The sequence below is a fragment of the Peromyscus leucopus genome, chromosome 4, assembly GCF_004664715.2.
Source record: "Peromyscus leucopus breed LL Stock chromosome 4, UCI_PerLeu_2.1, whole genome shotgun sequence".
In the NCBI taxonomy this organism is placed as follows: domain Eukaryota; kingdom Metazoa; phylum Chordata; class Mammalia; order Rodentia; family Cricetidae; genus Peromyscus; species Peromyscus leucopus.
The window spans coordinates 9,084,275-9,098,745 of NC_051066.1; the positions used below are offsets into that span (position 1 = coordinate 9,084,275).

At 52.6% G+C, this 14,471-nt stretch overlaps 1 protein-coding gene across 3 annotated transcripts in view; it reads right to left on the reverse strand.

Moving 5' to 3' along the window:
• The window catches only part of Miga2 (mitoguardin 2), a 29,098-nt gene that overhangs the window by 1,869 nt on the left and 12,758 nt on the right, over positions 1 to 14,471 (reverse strand). Inside the window, exons 7-16 of one of the 3 annotated variants that reach the window (XM_037204589.1) lie at positions 13,911 to 13,946; positions 9,976 to 10,093; positions 8,791 to 8,891; positions 8,137 to 8,252; positions 6,104 to 6,176; positions 5,888 to 5,974; positions 2,322 to 2,420; positions 1,974 to 2,108; positions 640 to 693; positions 36 to 152 (exon numbers count right to left, since the gene is read on the reverse strand). In XM_037204589.1, the coding sequence (XP_037060484.1) occupies positions 36 to 152; positions 640 to 693; positions 1,974 to 2,108; positions 2,322 to 2,420; positions 5,888 to 5,974; positions 6,104 to 6,176; positions 8,137 to 8,252; positions 8,791 to 8,891; positions 9,976 to 10,093; positions 13,911 to 13,946 (936 nt within the window). The remainder of the gene's footprint in view (positions 1 to 35; positions 153 to 639; positions 694 to 1,973; positions 2,109 to 2,321; positions 2,421 to 5,887; positions 5,975 to 6,103; positions 6,177 to 8,136; positions 8,253 to 8,790; positions 8,892 to 9,975; positions 10,094 to 13,910; positions 13,947 to 14,471) is intronic. The other 2 variants (XM_028883212.2, XM_037204590.1) reach the window with 2 other exon arrangements.

Here is a 14,471-nt window from a genome sequence, read left to right on the forward strand (position 1 = left end):
GTCAGGAGCAGTGAGGTGGGGTCGTCGTCATATACCTTGAAGAAAGCACAGACTTCCGCGAGCTGGGGCTTGGGTCCCAGGAAGCCAAAGGCCAGCACAGGACTGACGTGCTCCGATACGGAGTAGAAATGGGAGATGAAGCCATCCGGCACCTGTGGTGAGTGGCAGGGCTAAGGACCAGGCCAGCGTTGGGGATCGGGGTCATCGAAAGGCCGACTTATGTCCTGGCCAGCTGACCCTGGGCTGGTGTAGCCCTGACTTTCAGTCCTGCAGAAGGGGCCAGCAGACTGTTCTGAGAGCTGCCCGTGCAGGCCTCAGTGGGCAAAGTCTGCCCAAAGCCCTGGCACAATGCCGTGCTGAGCGGGCAGGAGGAAGTCTGCCCGTGCCCCTAGCCTCCCTCCTTCAGTGTCCTCCTCCGCTGAGTCCTGGGATATGATGGCCGCTCCCGAGGGAGGAAACAAGGTGGAGCTACATGCCCTCTGGGGCACCTGGCTGATTGGGGTACGGTGGCAGGATGGGTGGTCAGTGTGGGAGGGGGGACTCTGGGTGCCCTGTTGGGCCTTCCCTTCCTAACTGGTCAGGGGAGTGCTGGGAGTCAGGACCCAGCATAGCCCCCAAGGGGCTTCAGCCATCACTCACCATCAAGAGCCTCCTCTTGGCTTTCAGGACAGACCAGCAGGCAGTGGCTAGGGCCTAAACACAGAAAAGATCCCAGCCTAGGGTTAGAACACTAACTCACAGCCCCAGTCCTGGCCCCAGGATGGGCACGTCCCACAACTCACCGACACTCAACCCTGCCCGAGCCTTGTTTTCCTTTACCCTAAATTTGACGACAGATGCCTAGCTTTTTACTTTGTGTGTGTATGTGTGTGTGTGTGTGTGTGTGTGTGTGTGTGTGTGTGTGCAGGAGCCTACAGAGGCCAAGGGACACTGGATCCCGGAACTGGAGTTACAGGTGTTGTGAGCTACCACGTGAGCATTAGGGAACAAACCTGGGTCCTTTTCAAGAGCAGCAAACACTCTTATCCAGAGCTAGCTCTTCAGCACCACACACACCTAGTTTTGAATCTAGGCTCTAACCCTTACTCCAATTAGATACTGAGGCTTCCCAGGCCTCAGTTTCCTCCTCTGTCAAATGGCCATGACACAGCACCCCATCTACCTCACCTGGTGGTCGTGGGGAGCCACCATGAGTATCTATGAGGTCAGTCATGGGCAGCAGTACCACAATGTAACTAGAGTATCACTGGTAGTCTTTGGGGTTTTTATTTGGTTGGTTTTGGATTTTCTTTCTTTCTTTTTTCTTTTCTTTTTTTTAAAGATTTATTTACTTATTATATATACAGTGTTCTGTCTGCATGTATGCCTGCATGTTAGAGGAGAGCACCCGATCTCATTATAGATGGTTGTGAGCCACCATGTGGGTGCTGGGAATTGAACTCGGGACCTCTGGAAGAACAGTGAGTGCTCTTAACCTCTGAGCCATCTATCTCTCCAGCCCTGCTTTTGGTTTTTCAAGCCAGGGTCTCACTATGTAGCTCTGGCTATCCTGGAACTAGCTCTATAGACCAGGCTGGCCTCAAACTCAGAAATCTGCCTGCCTCTGCCTCCAGAGTGCTGGGATTAAAGGTGTGCACCACCACTGCCTAGCTTGTTTGATTTTTGTTTGTTTGTTTTGGGGGTAGAGTTGTTGGGAGGGAAGTTTTCCTCTACTTTAAACTAATGTGATGCATTAAAATGAGTGTAATTAGTGTCAACCCAGAGTGAGGTAGAGTACAGAGGGAAATGTGCATTCTGCTGGAACCAGGGCATCCAGGAGCTCCAGAAGGCCTGGAGAGAGCCCTGGGTCTATTGCCCCCGGTCTCAGTGGGAAGGGACTAGCCCAGGAGTCAGAGGACTCCTAAATGAAGTCCAGAGATAAGAAGACAGTGGCAGTTATGTGACATGGACAAATGGGGAGGGACGGTGACCACCGTTTCCTTGAAGCTGTCGGACAGCCAGCGGTTCCGCAGGACAGCGAGCACCGAAGAGGGGGGGCTCTCCAAGTCCTCGAAGGCGTCCATGAGGATGAAGTCCAGCACGATGTCGAAGAAGCTCATGCATGCCACCTGCAAGAGGGGGTGCAAGATCTAGAGCTGCTGTGCAGACAGCTGAGGCCGGAGGGGGCCTACCCGTGACACATGAGGAAATGGCTGGCACCCAGGCTCTGGGCAGTAAGGAGCCATCTCAGCTGCTTAGCACAGATGAGAGCCGGGCACAAGCTCCCAACAAAATGATCTCAGGTCGGAAGGACCCTAGAAGCTCAACAGGAACCAACTCACCCCTCGGCCCTCCAGCTCCAGCCGGGTGGTGGCCCAGGTCTCGGGCCGCAGGGCGTAGCTCAGCATCTCCTCATAGCTCTCCAGGAAGCCTTTGGGACTCTGTGAGAAGCACAGTTGGTTCTGGTTGTGGGAGAGACCCTGAGACCCAGCCGGCTAAGGTTCACAGGCAGGCTGGGCTGTGGCTAAGAATGTGCCAGCAGAGCTGGGCCTTACCCAAAGAGGAGGCAAGGAGGTATCTTCTACCTGAATCTTCTAAGAACCAGAGTGGGTTTGGGGCAGATTCCACACCAGGGCACCCAGCCATGTCTCAGTTTGGCTCCGGACTAAACACTGGTGGCCTTCTGGGAGCCAGGCACAGCTGTTACAAGATCTCTCCTTGGAGGTGCCCAGGTGGTGTGGTTTTCGGGGTGAGATGGGAGGCGCTGCACACACCCCTGTGCTACCATCCACCGCCCCTGGCACAGCAGCACTCCGTAAGCAGTGCTGTGCACTCTTGCAGGGGCAGGGGATGTGGCTCAGTAGCACAGGCTTGCCCAGCATGGAGAGTGGCTGACACAGGACACATCCACTTGTAAATGGAAACAGCCTACTTAGAGAGAGACACAAGGCTTGGCCAAAGGCCGCATGGTTACAAAACGGTCCTGATGCTACAATGCCAGAGCCTGGGCATTTCCCACAGGGCCAACGTCTTCGCAGATCGCCTGGGGACCCCAGACAGAGCTGCAGATGTGCTCCTGTCACAGGGCGCAGCAGCTGCCCAGGGACCTTCACTAGTTGTAAAACAACACAGCCCAAGACCGACTGGGGCAGAGGCGGCAGAGGCGGCAGAGGCGGCAGAGGCCTGCTCAGAAGGCCTGGTCTTAGGCCACCTCTCTTCTGCTCCCCTCCTAATCCTGGGAGGCCAAGGAGAGCCAACTAAGGGCACAGGCTGGACCCAGCCAACGTGACTGCAAAGCTTGGCTCTCACTTCACTTGCTCAGTGGTCTGGAAAGCCGCCTTTCTCCCTCCAGGCTCCGTTTCCTCATCTGCTAAACAAAGACTGTGGCAGAGCCTGAGAGCGGCTGGAGGGAAATCACTTTGGGGCAGGTGGCAGGCACTGGGACAATCACCTGGCTAAGGCCAGTGCAGCACCTGTCAGGGCCTCCAGAGCCAGGGCCTCCAGAGCCAGGGCCTCCAGAGCCAGGGCCTCCAGAGCCAGGGCCTCCAGAGCCAGGGCCACGGCTGCAGAAACACCTGGGCCAGGCTTACAGTCCTGGCCCGTGTGGGCTTCACTGCATGGGAGAGAACAAAGGGCATCCATCATAAGGAGGATGCAGGGTGAGAAGGGCAGAGGTGGGAACCCTCGGGGTTCATTCTCTCTCCATTACATATTATACCCACCTTCCCAAACTCTCCTCTATGTGATTCCAAACTGTCTAAATAACAGATAACGAGGAAAGATGTGCTGTGCACAGAGGGGCAGCACAGACAAAGGCCCAAAGCAGGGAGAGGGTCTGGTATGCACCCGAGGCCCCAGTGCCCAAAGCTGCACAGGGCAAAGTATGGCCAGCATAGCACATGTCGGCAGCACTCAGGTTTCCAGCGGTGGAGGACAAGGGTGGACGGGGCTCTCAGACCATCCCTCTAGCACAGGAGGAGGACTGAGAGGACAGCCTATAGAGCAGCTTTGCTCCGGCAGAGCCTCAGGAAGCTGAGGCAGGAACACTGGCATGAGTTTGAGGCCAGCCTGGGCCTGAAAAATACACAACAGAACCAGCAAGATGTCACAGTGGTAAAGGCACCTACCATGACCCTGACAACCTGAGTTCAATCCCCGCACCCATATAGAAGAAGCAGAGACCCAATTCCCACAAGTGGTCCTCTGTCCTTCACATGTACACAGGGGCATATGCGCACGCCCCCATACTCATGCACACAAAGTGAGTATTTCTAAATGTAATTAATAACAACTAGAGAAACTGGACATGGATGTGCATGCATGTAATCCTACCACTTGGGAGGCAGATGCAGGAGGTTCAGGAGTTCAAAATCATCCTCAGGCACATGGCCAGGCTGTTACAAAAGACCCTCTCTCTCAAGAGACTTGCTCTAATCCATTAAGAAAGGCAAAAGTGGGTAATAAGTATGGAAAATTACGCAACCTCTCCCACAGCAAAGAGCCGTGGGGCAGTGGATGGAGTGACATAGGTTAAGATTACCAAAACCCGGCATCAGCCAAGACACGAGACACACTCTTCCGCTGCCAACAGGGACCTAAGTGAACTAGCAAGTTCCTTCAAAAAGTCCTGCCAGGACCCGAGACTACGACCTCACAGGTGCCATGGAATCTGTGGGGCTTGATGACAGCCACTAACACCTCAAAACAGCAGGGGCCACCAAGACACCTACCTACCAGAGAACAGGACACCAGAGCCGCCCCCCTCCCCAAGATGGAGGGCTCTGCAGTTGGTAATTCCCACCCCAGCACGCTAGAGTGGGAAGGTGGAAGAGTTACCCTCTGCCACCACCAAGCAAAAACTGCAAGCTGCTGGCAGGGACAGGCTGGGGAGGTGGGCAATGGCACCCCTGGTCAGAATGTCCGTGAAATAGATCTGGGACTTCAGCAAGGGGCGCCCTGGACAGATTCAGGGAAACCTCTGCAGTATGCATTTCTTTTCTTTTTTCTTTCTTTCTTTTTTTTTTTTTTTTTTTTGGTTTTTTGAGACAGGGTGTCCTGGAACCTGCTCTGTAGCCCAGGCTGGCCTTGAACTCACAGAGATCCACCTGCCTCTGTCTCCCAAGTGCTGGGATTAAAGGCGTGCGCCACCACCGCCCAGCTTGTGGTTTGCATTTCATAACTGGTCAGTTTTATAAAGCTGTACTGGAATCACAAGAAAGAGGTCAAGTCTCTAGTTTTCCAAGTTGGAACAGGGAGGGTTTCCAGGTTGGGAGGGACCCGCAACCCTTTCCCAGCACCCCACTGCCATAGAAGACGCCAGGACTCCTCTACTAGGTTTGAAAGTGTTTGTGTGTATGTGCAGGCCAGATAGGAGATCAGGTGTCATTTTCAGACAGAAAACCTCACTAGGGACTCACCAACTAGACTGACTGGCCAGGAACCCCATGGATCTGGCCATTTCCATCTCCACAGCACTGGGATTACAACAACACACTCTACCACACATGGCTTTTTAATGACGGGTTCTGAATTCAGGTCCTCCTGCTCACACGGGCAGTATTTTATCAACTGAGCCACCTTCTCAGCCCCAAGTAGTGTTGTTTTCATTATTACTGTGTTCATGGGAGTGTGGACACACCCACACACAGGCCCATGGGGAGGTCAGAGGACAACTTTTGGGACTTGGCCTCCCTTTTCACCATGGGATTTGGGGATCTTCCTCAGGTCACCAGTCCCAAGGATCATGTGGTTTTACCCCCTGGCCATAGGCACCAGTCTGTTGTTGTTCAAGAGCCAATCAACAGTCAACAAACAAACCAAAGCAAGCCCCCCGCCCCCCACCAGAAATAAGGTTCTGGAGGGAGAGGTTGTGGGCAAGACAATCTGACACAACCGTCCCAGCCCCTACCTTCTCAGCCCTGGTCATCAGGCCTGTCACCATCTGCCGGCCGACCTCCCCGAAGAAGATCTGGTTGTTCCTCTCTTCTAGAAGACCCTGAAGAAAGAAGGGGGTGAGCTGGCAGCCTCCCAGAGCCCAGGAAGAGGGCAGTCATGGCTGGGCACAGAGTGGCCCTGTGTGGGGCAGGCCCAGCACCCTTCCCAGGGGCCCCCGCAACACACCCACCTCAAAGGCCTGCCGTACACAATGCAGCTTGGCCAGGAAGTCCTGGTCACTGTAGCAGCCCAGCAGCTCTGTCCTGAGGAGAGAACAGATGGTGTTGTGCCACCTGGTTCTGCCTAGCAAAGGCCCAATGGAGGGCAGAGTGTTCCTTGGGTGAGGAGGGGGCAAAGGTCCAACCTGGCCCTGCCTCAGCCTGGCAGTGTGAGCTCTGGCTGCTGCCAGCCTCCCTCTATGTTCAATCTCTCCCCAGTCAAAGGCAGGCTGACTGGATGTTCTCTGGGGCCTCACTGGCCCTTCTGGTCCTGGGCACAGGTCCCAGTTATGGCTATGGTGCCTAGGCTGACCTCAGCCTCCTTTAGGCCACAATCAGCCATCACTGCTCCCTGGCAAAGGACCAAAATGGCCAACCAGTTCCATATGGCATCTCCCTCCAAGTCACTACAGCACTCAATAGAGCTTTCTGCTGTTTTTGGTCAGTGGACTTTTAAACCGACGATAGATAAGCCATGATCAGAAAACAAAAGCACCGAGTCCATACAACTCAGCAAGGTTCACTTAAGAGGGTAAAGAGCGGGCTGGAGAGACGGCTCAGAGGTCAAGAGCACCGACTGCTCTTCCAGACGTCCTGAGTTCAATTCCCAGCAACCACATGGTGGCTCACAAACATCTGTAATGAGATCTGGCACCCTCTTCTGTATACTAAATAAATAAATAAATCTTAAAAAAAAAAAAAAAAGAGGGCAAAGAGCAGCACTCTCCCTGAAGATTTAAGATTTATATGTAGCAAATGCTGATGGGAAAGAAAAAGACATTTCTCTTCAGTACTGTACCCACTGATGAGGTCCACTGATGAGGTGTCCATGCTCCTGAAACAACCCTCACCCACAGTCCATGCTTCTGGAGGCAACCCTAAGGTAACTCACTGGCTCACTCACTCACGTTCATTCTCTCTCTCTCTCTCTCTCTCTCTCTCTCTCTCTCTCTCTCTCTCTCTCTCTCTGTCTCTCACACACACACACACACACACACACACACACACACACACACACACACACACCATGAAACCATAAAAATAGAAGGTGAAGACAGAAATAGGGATTAGCAGGAAGGGGAGGAGGACAGGGGTTGAATGTGATCAAAATACACTATGTCATGAATTAAAATGTCACAATGAAACTATTATATAGAACTAATATATGCTAATAACACTTTCTTGCAGAGTGGTGGTAGCACATGACTTTAATCCCAGCACCTGAGAGGCAAAGGTGGATAGATATCTGTGAGATTGAGGTCAGCCTGGTGTACAGACTGAGTTACAGGACAGCCAGCGCTACCCAGAAAAACCACAACAAACTGGGTGTGGTGGCACATGCCTCAATCCCAGCACTCCAGAGGTGGAGGCAGGAGGATCAGAGGTTCAAGGTCATCCTCAGCTACACAGCAAGTCCAAGGCCAGCCTGGGATACAAGAATGTCAAGTTCCCTGCCCCAAAGAGAGGATTAAGAGACCCACATGTAAGCACAGAAGAGAGGGAGGCCAAGAGACAGGAGGACTCCTGTCAAGGTCACACACTAAAGATGGCTACAGGCCTACCTCTTTCTAAAGGTATCTCTGGTTTTCTCAGTCTCTTTCTCTGACTCTGTCTCAGGAACAGAACTCAGGTCCCGTGTAAGCTAAGTGAGTAGTCTACCAAGAGAGTTATTTCCTGGTTCTGGGTTTGTGGGTTTTTTTTGCTTGTTTGTTTGGATGGTTGGTTTTTCAAGAGAGGATTCTTTGTATAACAGTCCTGGCTGTCCTGGAGCTCACTCTGTAGCCCAGGCTGGTCCGGAGCTCACAGAGATCCGCCTGCCTCTGCCTCTCAAGAGCTGGGATTAAAGGCGGGCGCCACCACACCTGGCCTGGGTTTGTTCTTGACCCCTGCTAAGGTGAGATGGGCCAGGCATGACCAATGTGAGGCACTCACTCAGCTGAGGCACATGGGCCTCTGCACCTCTCCCCCGGGGCTGGCGCACCCCACAGCCTCCATTTGCGCTCACCTGAGTGTCCGGCAGGGTACTTTCCCCTCCTTCACCAGCTGCAGAGCCTCCTCGTAGGCAGCAGCAGGCCTGGAGAGAGGGAGCGGGTAATCTCCGACCTGCAGGGACTCAAAGAGCTGGAGAGGGGCCAAGGAGAGCAGTGAGCAGCACCCACAGAGGCCAGAGCTCTGGGCCACACCAACAGGGACCACCCGAAGGGGCCTGCTTATGGCCCATCATGGGGATGCCAAAGACACACTAGCTGCATGAGACAGGAGGTCTAGTTCGTGTCCAGCCCAGGACCTCAGCATCCCACCTCTAGGCTCTCTCCCCAAAGGGATGGTCTACTGGACACACACGCCCATCGTCCTGTCCCAAGCAGACACCACGCCCCTGCCCCAGCCTAGCAGCAGACTAATGCTCAGCAAAGGACTGTATGTAAGATTAGAGAAGCTAGAGCTGGGTATGCTCTGGAGTCCCAGGGGGAAGGGGACACCTATGCTCTGACTGTGCAGATCCACAACCCCTGGCTTTTCAAGCCTCCCTGACCTGCACTGGAGAGTCTCTAGGACGCAGGGCTTGGTTCTCGCCTAAGAAAATAACCTTACTTCCCCACAACCTAGTGCTGGCCCAGAAGGCCTGGCCCAACCCAACTTGGTTCCCCATGCCAATCACCTCAGTGGCAGAGAAGAAGGAGTCTTCCGAGGTCAGGCTGTCCTCGTCATCGGCCCGCAGACGCAGTGAGCCCTCAGTCAGGGGCAGCATGAGGGTCCTCTCTGGAAGGGAGCAGGACCGGGCTGAGACCCATGGTGCTGCAGGAATACTGGCCCACAGCACTGACACCCAGACCTCCAGAGGCTTTGTCTGGGGCAGGCAGATGTGGGCAGAGGTCACAAAACTTCCCTGAGCCATCTCAACACCCACTCTGTTGCTCTCTGTGGCCCTGCCTAGTGTTTCCTTTCTTGGTTTTTGGTTTGGTTTGGTTTTCTGAGACAGGGTTTCTCTGTGTATCCCTGGCTGTCTTAGAACTCACTCTGTAGTAGGCTGGCCTCGAACTCAGAGGTCCTCCTATCTCGGCCTCCCTGTGGGATGAGTCAAGCACCACACAGCCCGATTTGCTGTTTCCCTTTCTAAAAGGCTGAAACTGCCATAAGGGCATCCACAGGGCAATTATCCACCATTCCCTCATCGGCCACTTAGGAAAAGTGTGTCAAATAAATAGAGGCCACAGACCTGATGGTGGTCACCTTGAAGGCTCTATCAACTTCAGTTATAAAGGAAGATCCAAGGGAACAGGGTTTTTCCAGTAGGCAAAGCCACACTGAGGCCAATGCCCAGATGCCAGGGAGGATGTGGCCTGCAGAAGTGGCCAGCCCTTTTTGGACCCCAGTTGTTCCCACAGGGCTCAGTGCACTCTGGGAAAGGCCAGACCACAGCAGACATGAGAAGGATACTGCACATTGGGCTGAGCAAGCTGGTTCCCTCTCTGTGTTCACATCCCTTCACCTCCACCAAGTGACAAAGAACTTCTTTCTGTTTGTGGCTCTCAGCCTGCTTTTGGCTAACTACCAAGTGAACGCAAAGGCCTGAGGCCTGTCCGGAGATATAGACACACAGTCCAAGGGTGCTCCCAAGAGGCCAGGCGTGGCACACTAACTGAGGACTCCTTCAGCCTCATCTTCCTTCAGTGTCTATCTGCCATCTTTGAGGGAATACCTCCGTTTCCCTATTTGTTCAACGAGGACCTGGGACCTGTGATTTGTTTGCAGCACTGGGGAACCGAGCCCGGCCCTCTCGCTTTGTCCCCGACCTCTGTTCCTGGCACCGCAGGCCTGCAGCAGCCTGCGTGCTCCTGCTCACCGAGGTCCAGCAGCATGCTGTCGGAGGGGAAGGTGGAGCCGAACTCTTCCTGCAGGTGGTAGGCCTGGTGCAGCAGGGACTCCAGCTTCTCGGCAAACTCCCTCCGTTGCGACTCTGGCTACGACACAAATGATGACCTTCAACCTGGAGCTCCACGCTCCCGTCTCAGATAGGGCCCCGAGGAAATGACGCTGGCTCTGGGTCCAAACGAGAAACCCCACAACCGTGCCACCCAGCAGAGGAGGCACCAGCCACATATGCCTAAGGCCCAGTGTCATGGGTGTAAACACCGCCCCCTGATGCCAGAGGTGCGATCTCAGCGGGAATGGCATTGTCGGGTACACCTGTAAGCCTGGACCCTATAGGCAAAACCAGGAAAATCTCAGGTTTGAGGCCAGTGTGGGACATTAGTGAGTTCCAGGCAGCCAGGACTACACAGCAAGACCCTGTCTCAAAAAAGAAAACAGAAAATCGTACCATGATGAGATGGCTCAGTGGTTCAGTTAGACTGCATGCTGGTCTTGCAGCAGACCCACGTTCACTCCCTACCACCTGAACTGACATGGTGCTGGAGACTGAGCACTTCAGGGCTTCCTGCATGCTGGCTAAGTGCCCTAACAGCCAAGCCGTACCCTCAGCCTCTCCTACTGCCTTTTTGCTTGCTTGGTTGGTTGGATGGTTGGTTGACTGGCTGACCATGTTTCCTAGAAAACACTGTGTCTCTAGGTGACCCAAGACTGTCTCTGGTTTGGAGACCCCTCCCCCGCTGCACACCACCACCCAGAGTTCGGATCCTATGTACGTAGGCAAGCCTTTCAAGGTTTGGTCCTATAAGGGACTGAAAAGGTGTCACCTTGTCAAGAAGGTTCCTAGGACTCGGGAGACAGGTGCACACAGTAGCAGCTGTCGCTAAAAAGGGACAATCCACTACATGAGTGTCATGCCTGCAGGTGACAAGCTGGACAGCAAAGGACTGACTGTCCAGAGAGGGCACAGGTGGCGGGGGAACGCTTGCAGGGAGGCACAAGCAGGGCGTCAGCTAGAGGCGGAGGGAGGGAGCTGGTGTGGGGGCACCGCCTGCCATCTCTGTGACCGTGTTAACACCCGTGACCTCCAGCTCCAGGCATGGGAAGTGGGGCTCCCTTCCGCCCTGGGGCTCTTGGGTTTGGGGCCCTGGGTGAGGCAAGAGTCAGCCTAACTACTCTCTCCATGGAGGTGGAGGCAACCAGAGTAGAGACTGTTGCTATAGTAACCAGGGCCCAGGGAGGAGACAGATGAGGGCCAATTAAGCCTGAGAAAGGGCCTGAGGAGCTGCGAGGCAGCCATGAGTGAGGGCTTACCCTGCACCTTGCTGTTCGGACTCAAAGCATCTCTCTGGGGCAGAGTTTCACAGAGAAGACTTACGGTGGCCCAGGGTGACCAGCTAAAATATGACAAGAGAGAGACCTGCACCAGACCTACAGGATTCTGGGCCACGGGCCCCTCTGCTGGGTTGCTGACAAAGCCTGTCTGGAGGCTCATCAAAACGTCTGCTAGCTCTCTGGGAATAACCGTGGGTGGGTTAAAGCTGCACACAGAACACAGAAGCTCAACCAACTTAAGAAAAGCAGACACCATGAATTTCAGAATTAAAAAAAAAGAAATGTTTCTGTTCTGAGACAAGGTCTCATGTAGACCAGACTGGCTTCAAATTTACTATGTAACCTTAAACTCTGATCCTCCTGCCTCCACCTCCCTGCTGGGATTGCTGGCATATTTCTGGCTTATGTGGATGGAACCCAGAGCTTGCATAGCAAGTCTTTCTCTGTCCAGCCAGCTCCCAAATAATGACATGGAGACTTCTTATTAATTATGAAAGCCTGGCCTATAGCTTAGGCTTGTTCCTAACTAGCTCTTAAAACTTAAATTAACCCATTTACATTAATCTGTGTTCTATCACGTGGCGTTGCCTCTCCTCCATCTTGCACCTCTATTTCCTCTGTGTCTCCTGGCATATCCTGTGTGCCTCAATTCTCTTCCTCTTCCTTTCTCTCCCTGGAAATCCCACCTATGTCTTCTGCCTAGCTATTGGCTGTTCAGCTTTTTATTACATCAATCGCAGCAAATACATCTTCACACAGTGTACAAATATCCCACAATAGGCTTGGTGTAGAGCAAGCAAGCACTCTATCAGCTAAGCTCCACCTCTAGCCCTGGAATTTAAAATGGTCTCGTAGCTGGGCAGTGGTGGTGCACACTTTTAATCCCAGCACTCGGGAGGCAGAGCCAGGCGGATCTCTGTGAGTTCCAGGCCAGCCTGGAATACAGAGCAAGATGCAGGATAGGCACCAAAACTACACAGAGAAACCCTGTCTCGAAAAATAAATAAATAATAAATGAATGAGTGAATGAATGAATGAATAAATAAATAAATAAATAAAATTGTCTAGTGTGTTTCAATGGATGCCATCAACAATGCGAAAACTTTATGGGCAAGGTGGCACACACTTTTAATTCTAGCACTTGGGAGGCAGAGGCAGGTGAATCTCTGTGAGTTCAAGGCCAGCCTGCTCTACAGAGCTAACTTCAGGGCAGAAGCCAGGGATATGTAGAGAGACCCTGTCTCAAAGAAAAGAAAACAAAACAAAAAGATCATGAAAATTCACAGGACGGAAGATCCCTGTAAGTCATAGATCTGAAAACAGAACTGAACCTAGAACATACAAGGGACATTCACACTCGACAGCCCCAAAGATTAAATCCAAAGACTGAAGACGACCGGCATTCTTGTAGAACACAAGGGACGTTCACACTCGACAGCAGCATCGTAAGATTAAAAAACAACCGGCGTGTTATAATCCAACACACAGGGACCAGAAAAGACATTTCTCTAAAGGAAACACACAGATGGGGACCAGCAACATTGCTCAGCAGATAAAGGTGCTTGTCCACGAGCCTGAGTTCGAGCCCCAGGACCCACACGACAGAGGTGGAGAATCAATTCCTGCAAGTTGTCTTCAGACCTCCACATGTGCACCATGCCTCCCCACAAACCCCAACAAGAGGAATAAAGAGTTTAACACATGTGCAGATGGCAAACAGCACACAAAAAGCCAGGCACCATCAGCAAAGAAATGCAGATCAAAGCCGGAGTGCACAGGGCTGGGGGAGGAGGTGAGGAAATGTGGGGGTGAGTGTTAAAGTATGTAGGGATTTATGAAGTGACCAAGACTGATGGCCACAGCCCCCAAAATATACTAAAAACCACTGAGCTGCATAATGTGAGTGAACTATAACAACACAGGAATACTGTTCAACCCAGCCGTTAAAAATGTTAACACAGGCCGGGTGGTGGTGGCGCACACCTTCAATCCCAGCACTCGGGAGGCAGAGGCAAGTGGATCTCTGTGAGTTCAAGGCCAGCCTGCTCTACAAAGCAAGTTTCAGGACAGCCAGGGCTATACAAAGAAACCCTGTTTCCAAAAACAAAACAAACAAACAAAAGTTAACATGGGTTGAATGGATGGTTCAGGAGTTAGGAGGGCTGGCTGCTCTTACAGAGGACCCAGGCTCTGTTTGTTCCCAGCACCACACAGTGGCTCACAACCATGTGTAACCTGTTCCAGGGGATCTGATCCCTTTTCTACCTTGGTTGGTAACAGGCACACATGTGCTGAACATACATACACATAGGCAAAATACTCACACACATAATGTAAAATAAATAAATCTAAAATAACAACAAGCTGGGCGGTGGTGGCTCACGCCTTTAATCCCAGCACTCGAGAGGCAGAAGCAGGTCCCTGTGAGTTCCAGGCCAGCCCAGTCAACAAAGCAAGTTCCAGGAAAGGCGCAAAGCTACACAGAGAAACCCTGTCTCGGAAAACCAAACAAAAACAACAACAACAAAAAGGATGGCGAGCCAGTGAGATACCTCAGCAGGTAAAAGTGCTTACCTCCAAGGCTGACAATCTGAGTTCAACTCCCAGGCCCTACACGGTGGAAAGACAGGTGTAATTCCTGTAGGTTGTCTTCTGACCACTTTGGCAGATGCCACACACACACACACACACACATACACACACACACACACACACACACACACACACACACACACACACAAATAAATAATATAATTAAAAAAAACTTTTAAAGGTCTGGCAAACCAGTTGTGGTGATGCACACCCATAACCCCAGCACTCAGGAGGCAGAGGCAGGAGTATCTCTGTGAGTTCAAGGCCAGCTTGGTCTAGATGGCCAGTTCCAGGCCAGCCAGGGCTACATAGTCAGACCTTGTCTCAAAGACAAATGCTGGCCAGGCGGTGGTGGCACACACCTTTAATCCCAGCACTTTAATCCCAGGAGGCAGAGGCAGGCGGATCTCTGTGAGTTCGAGGCTAGCTAAAGAGTGAGTTCCAGAAAAGGCTCCAAAGCTACATAGAGAAACCTTGTCTCAAAAAAAACCAACACCCCCCCCCAAAAAAAACCCACACAAAAAACAAACAAAAAATGCTGGT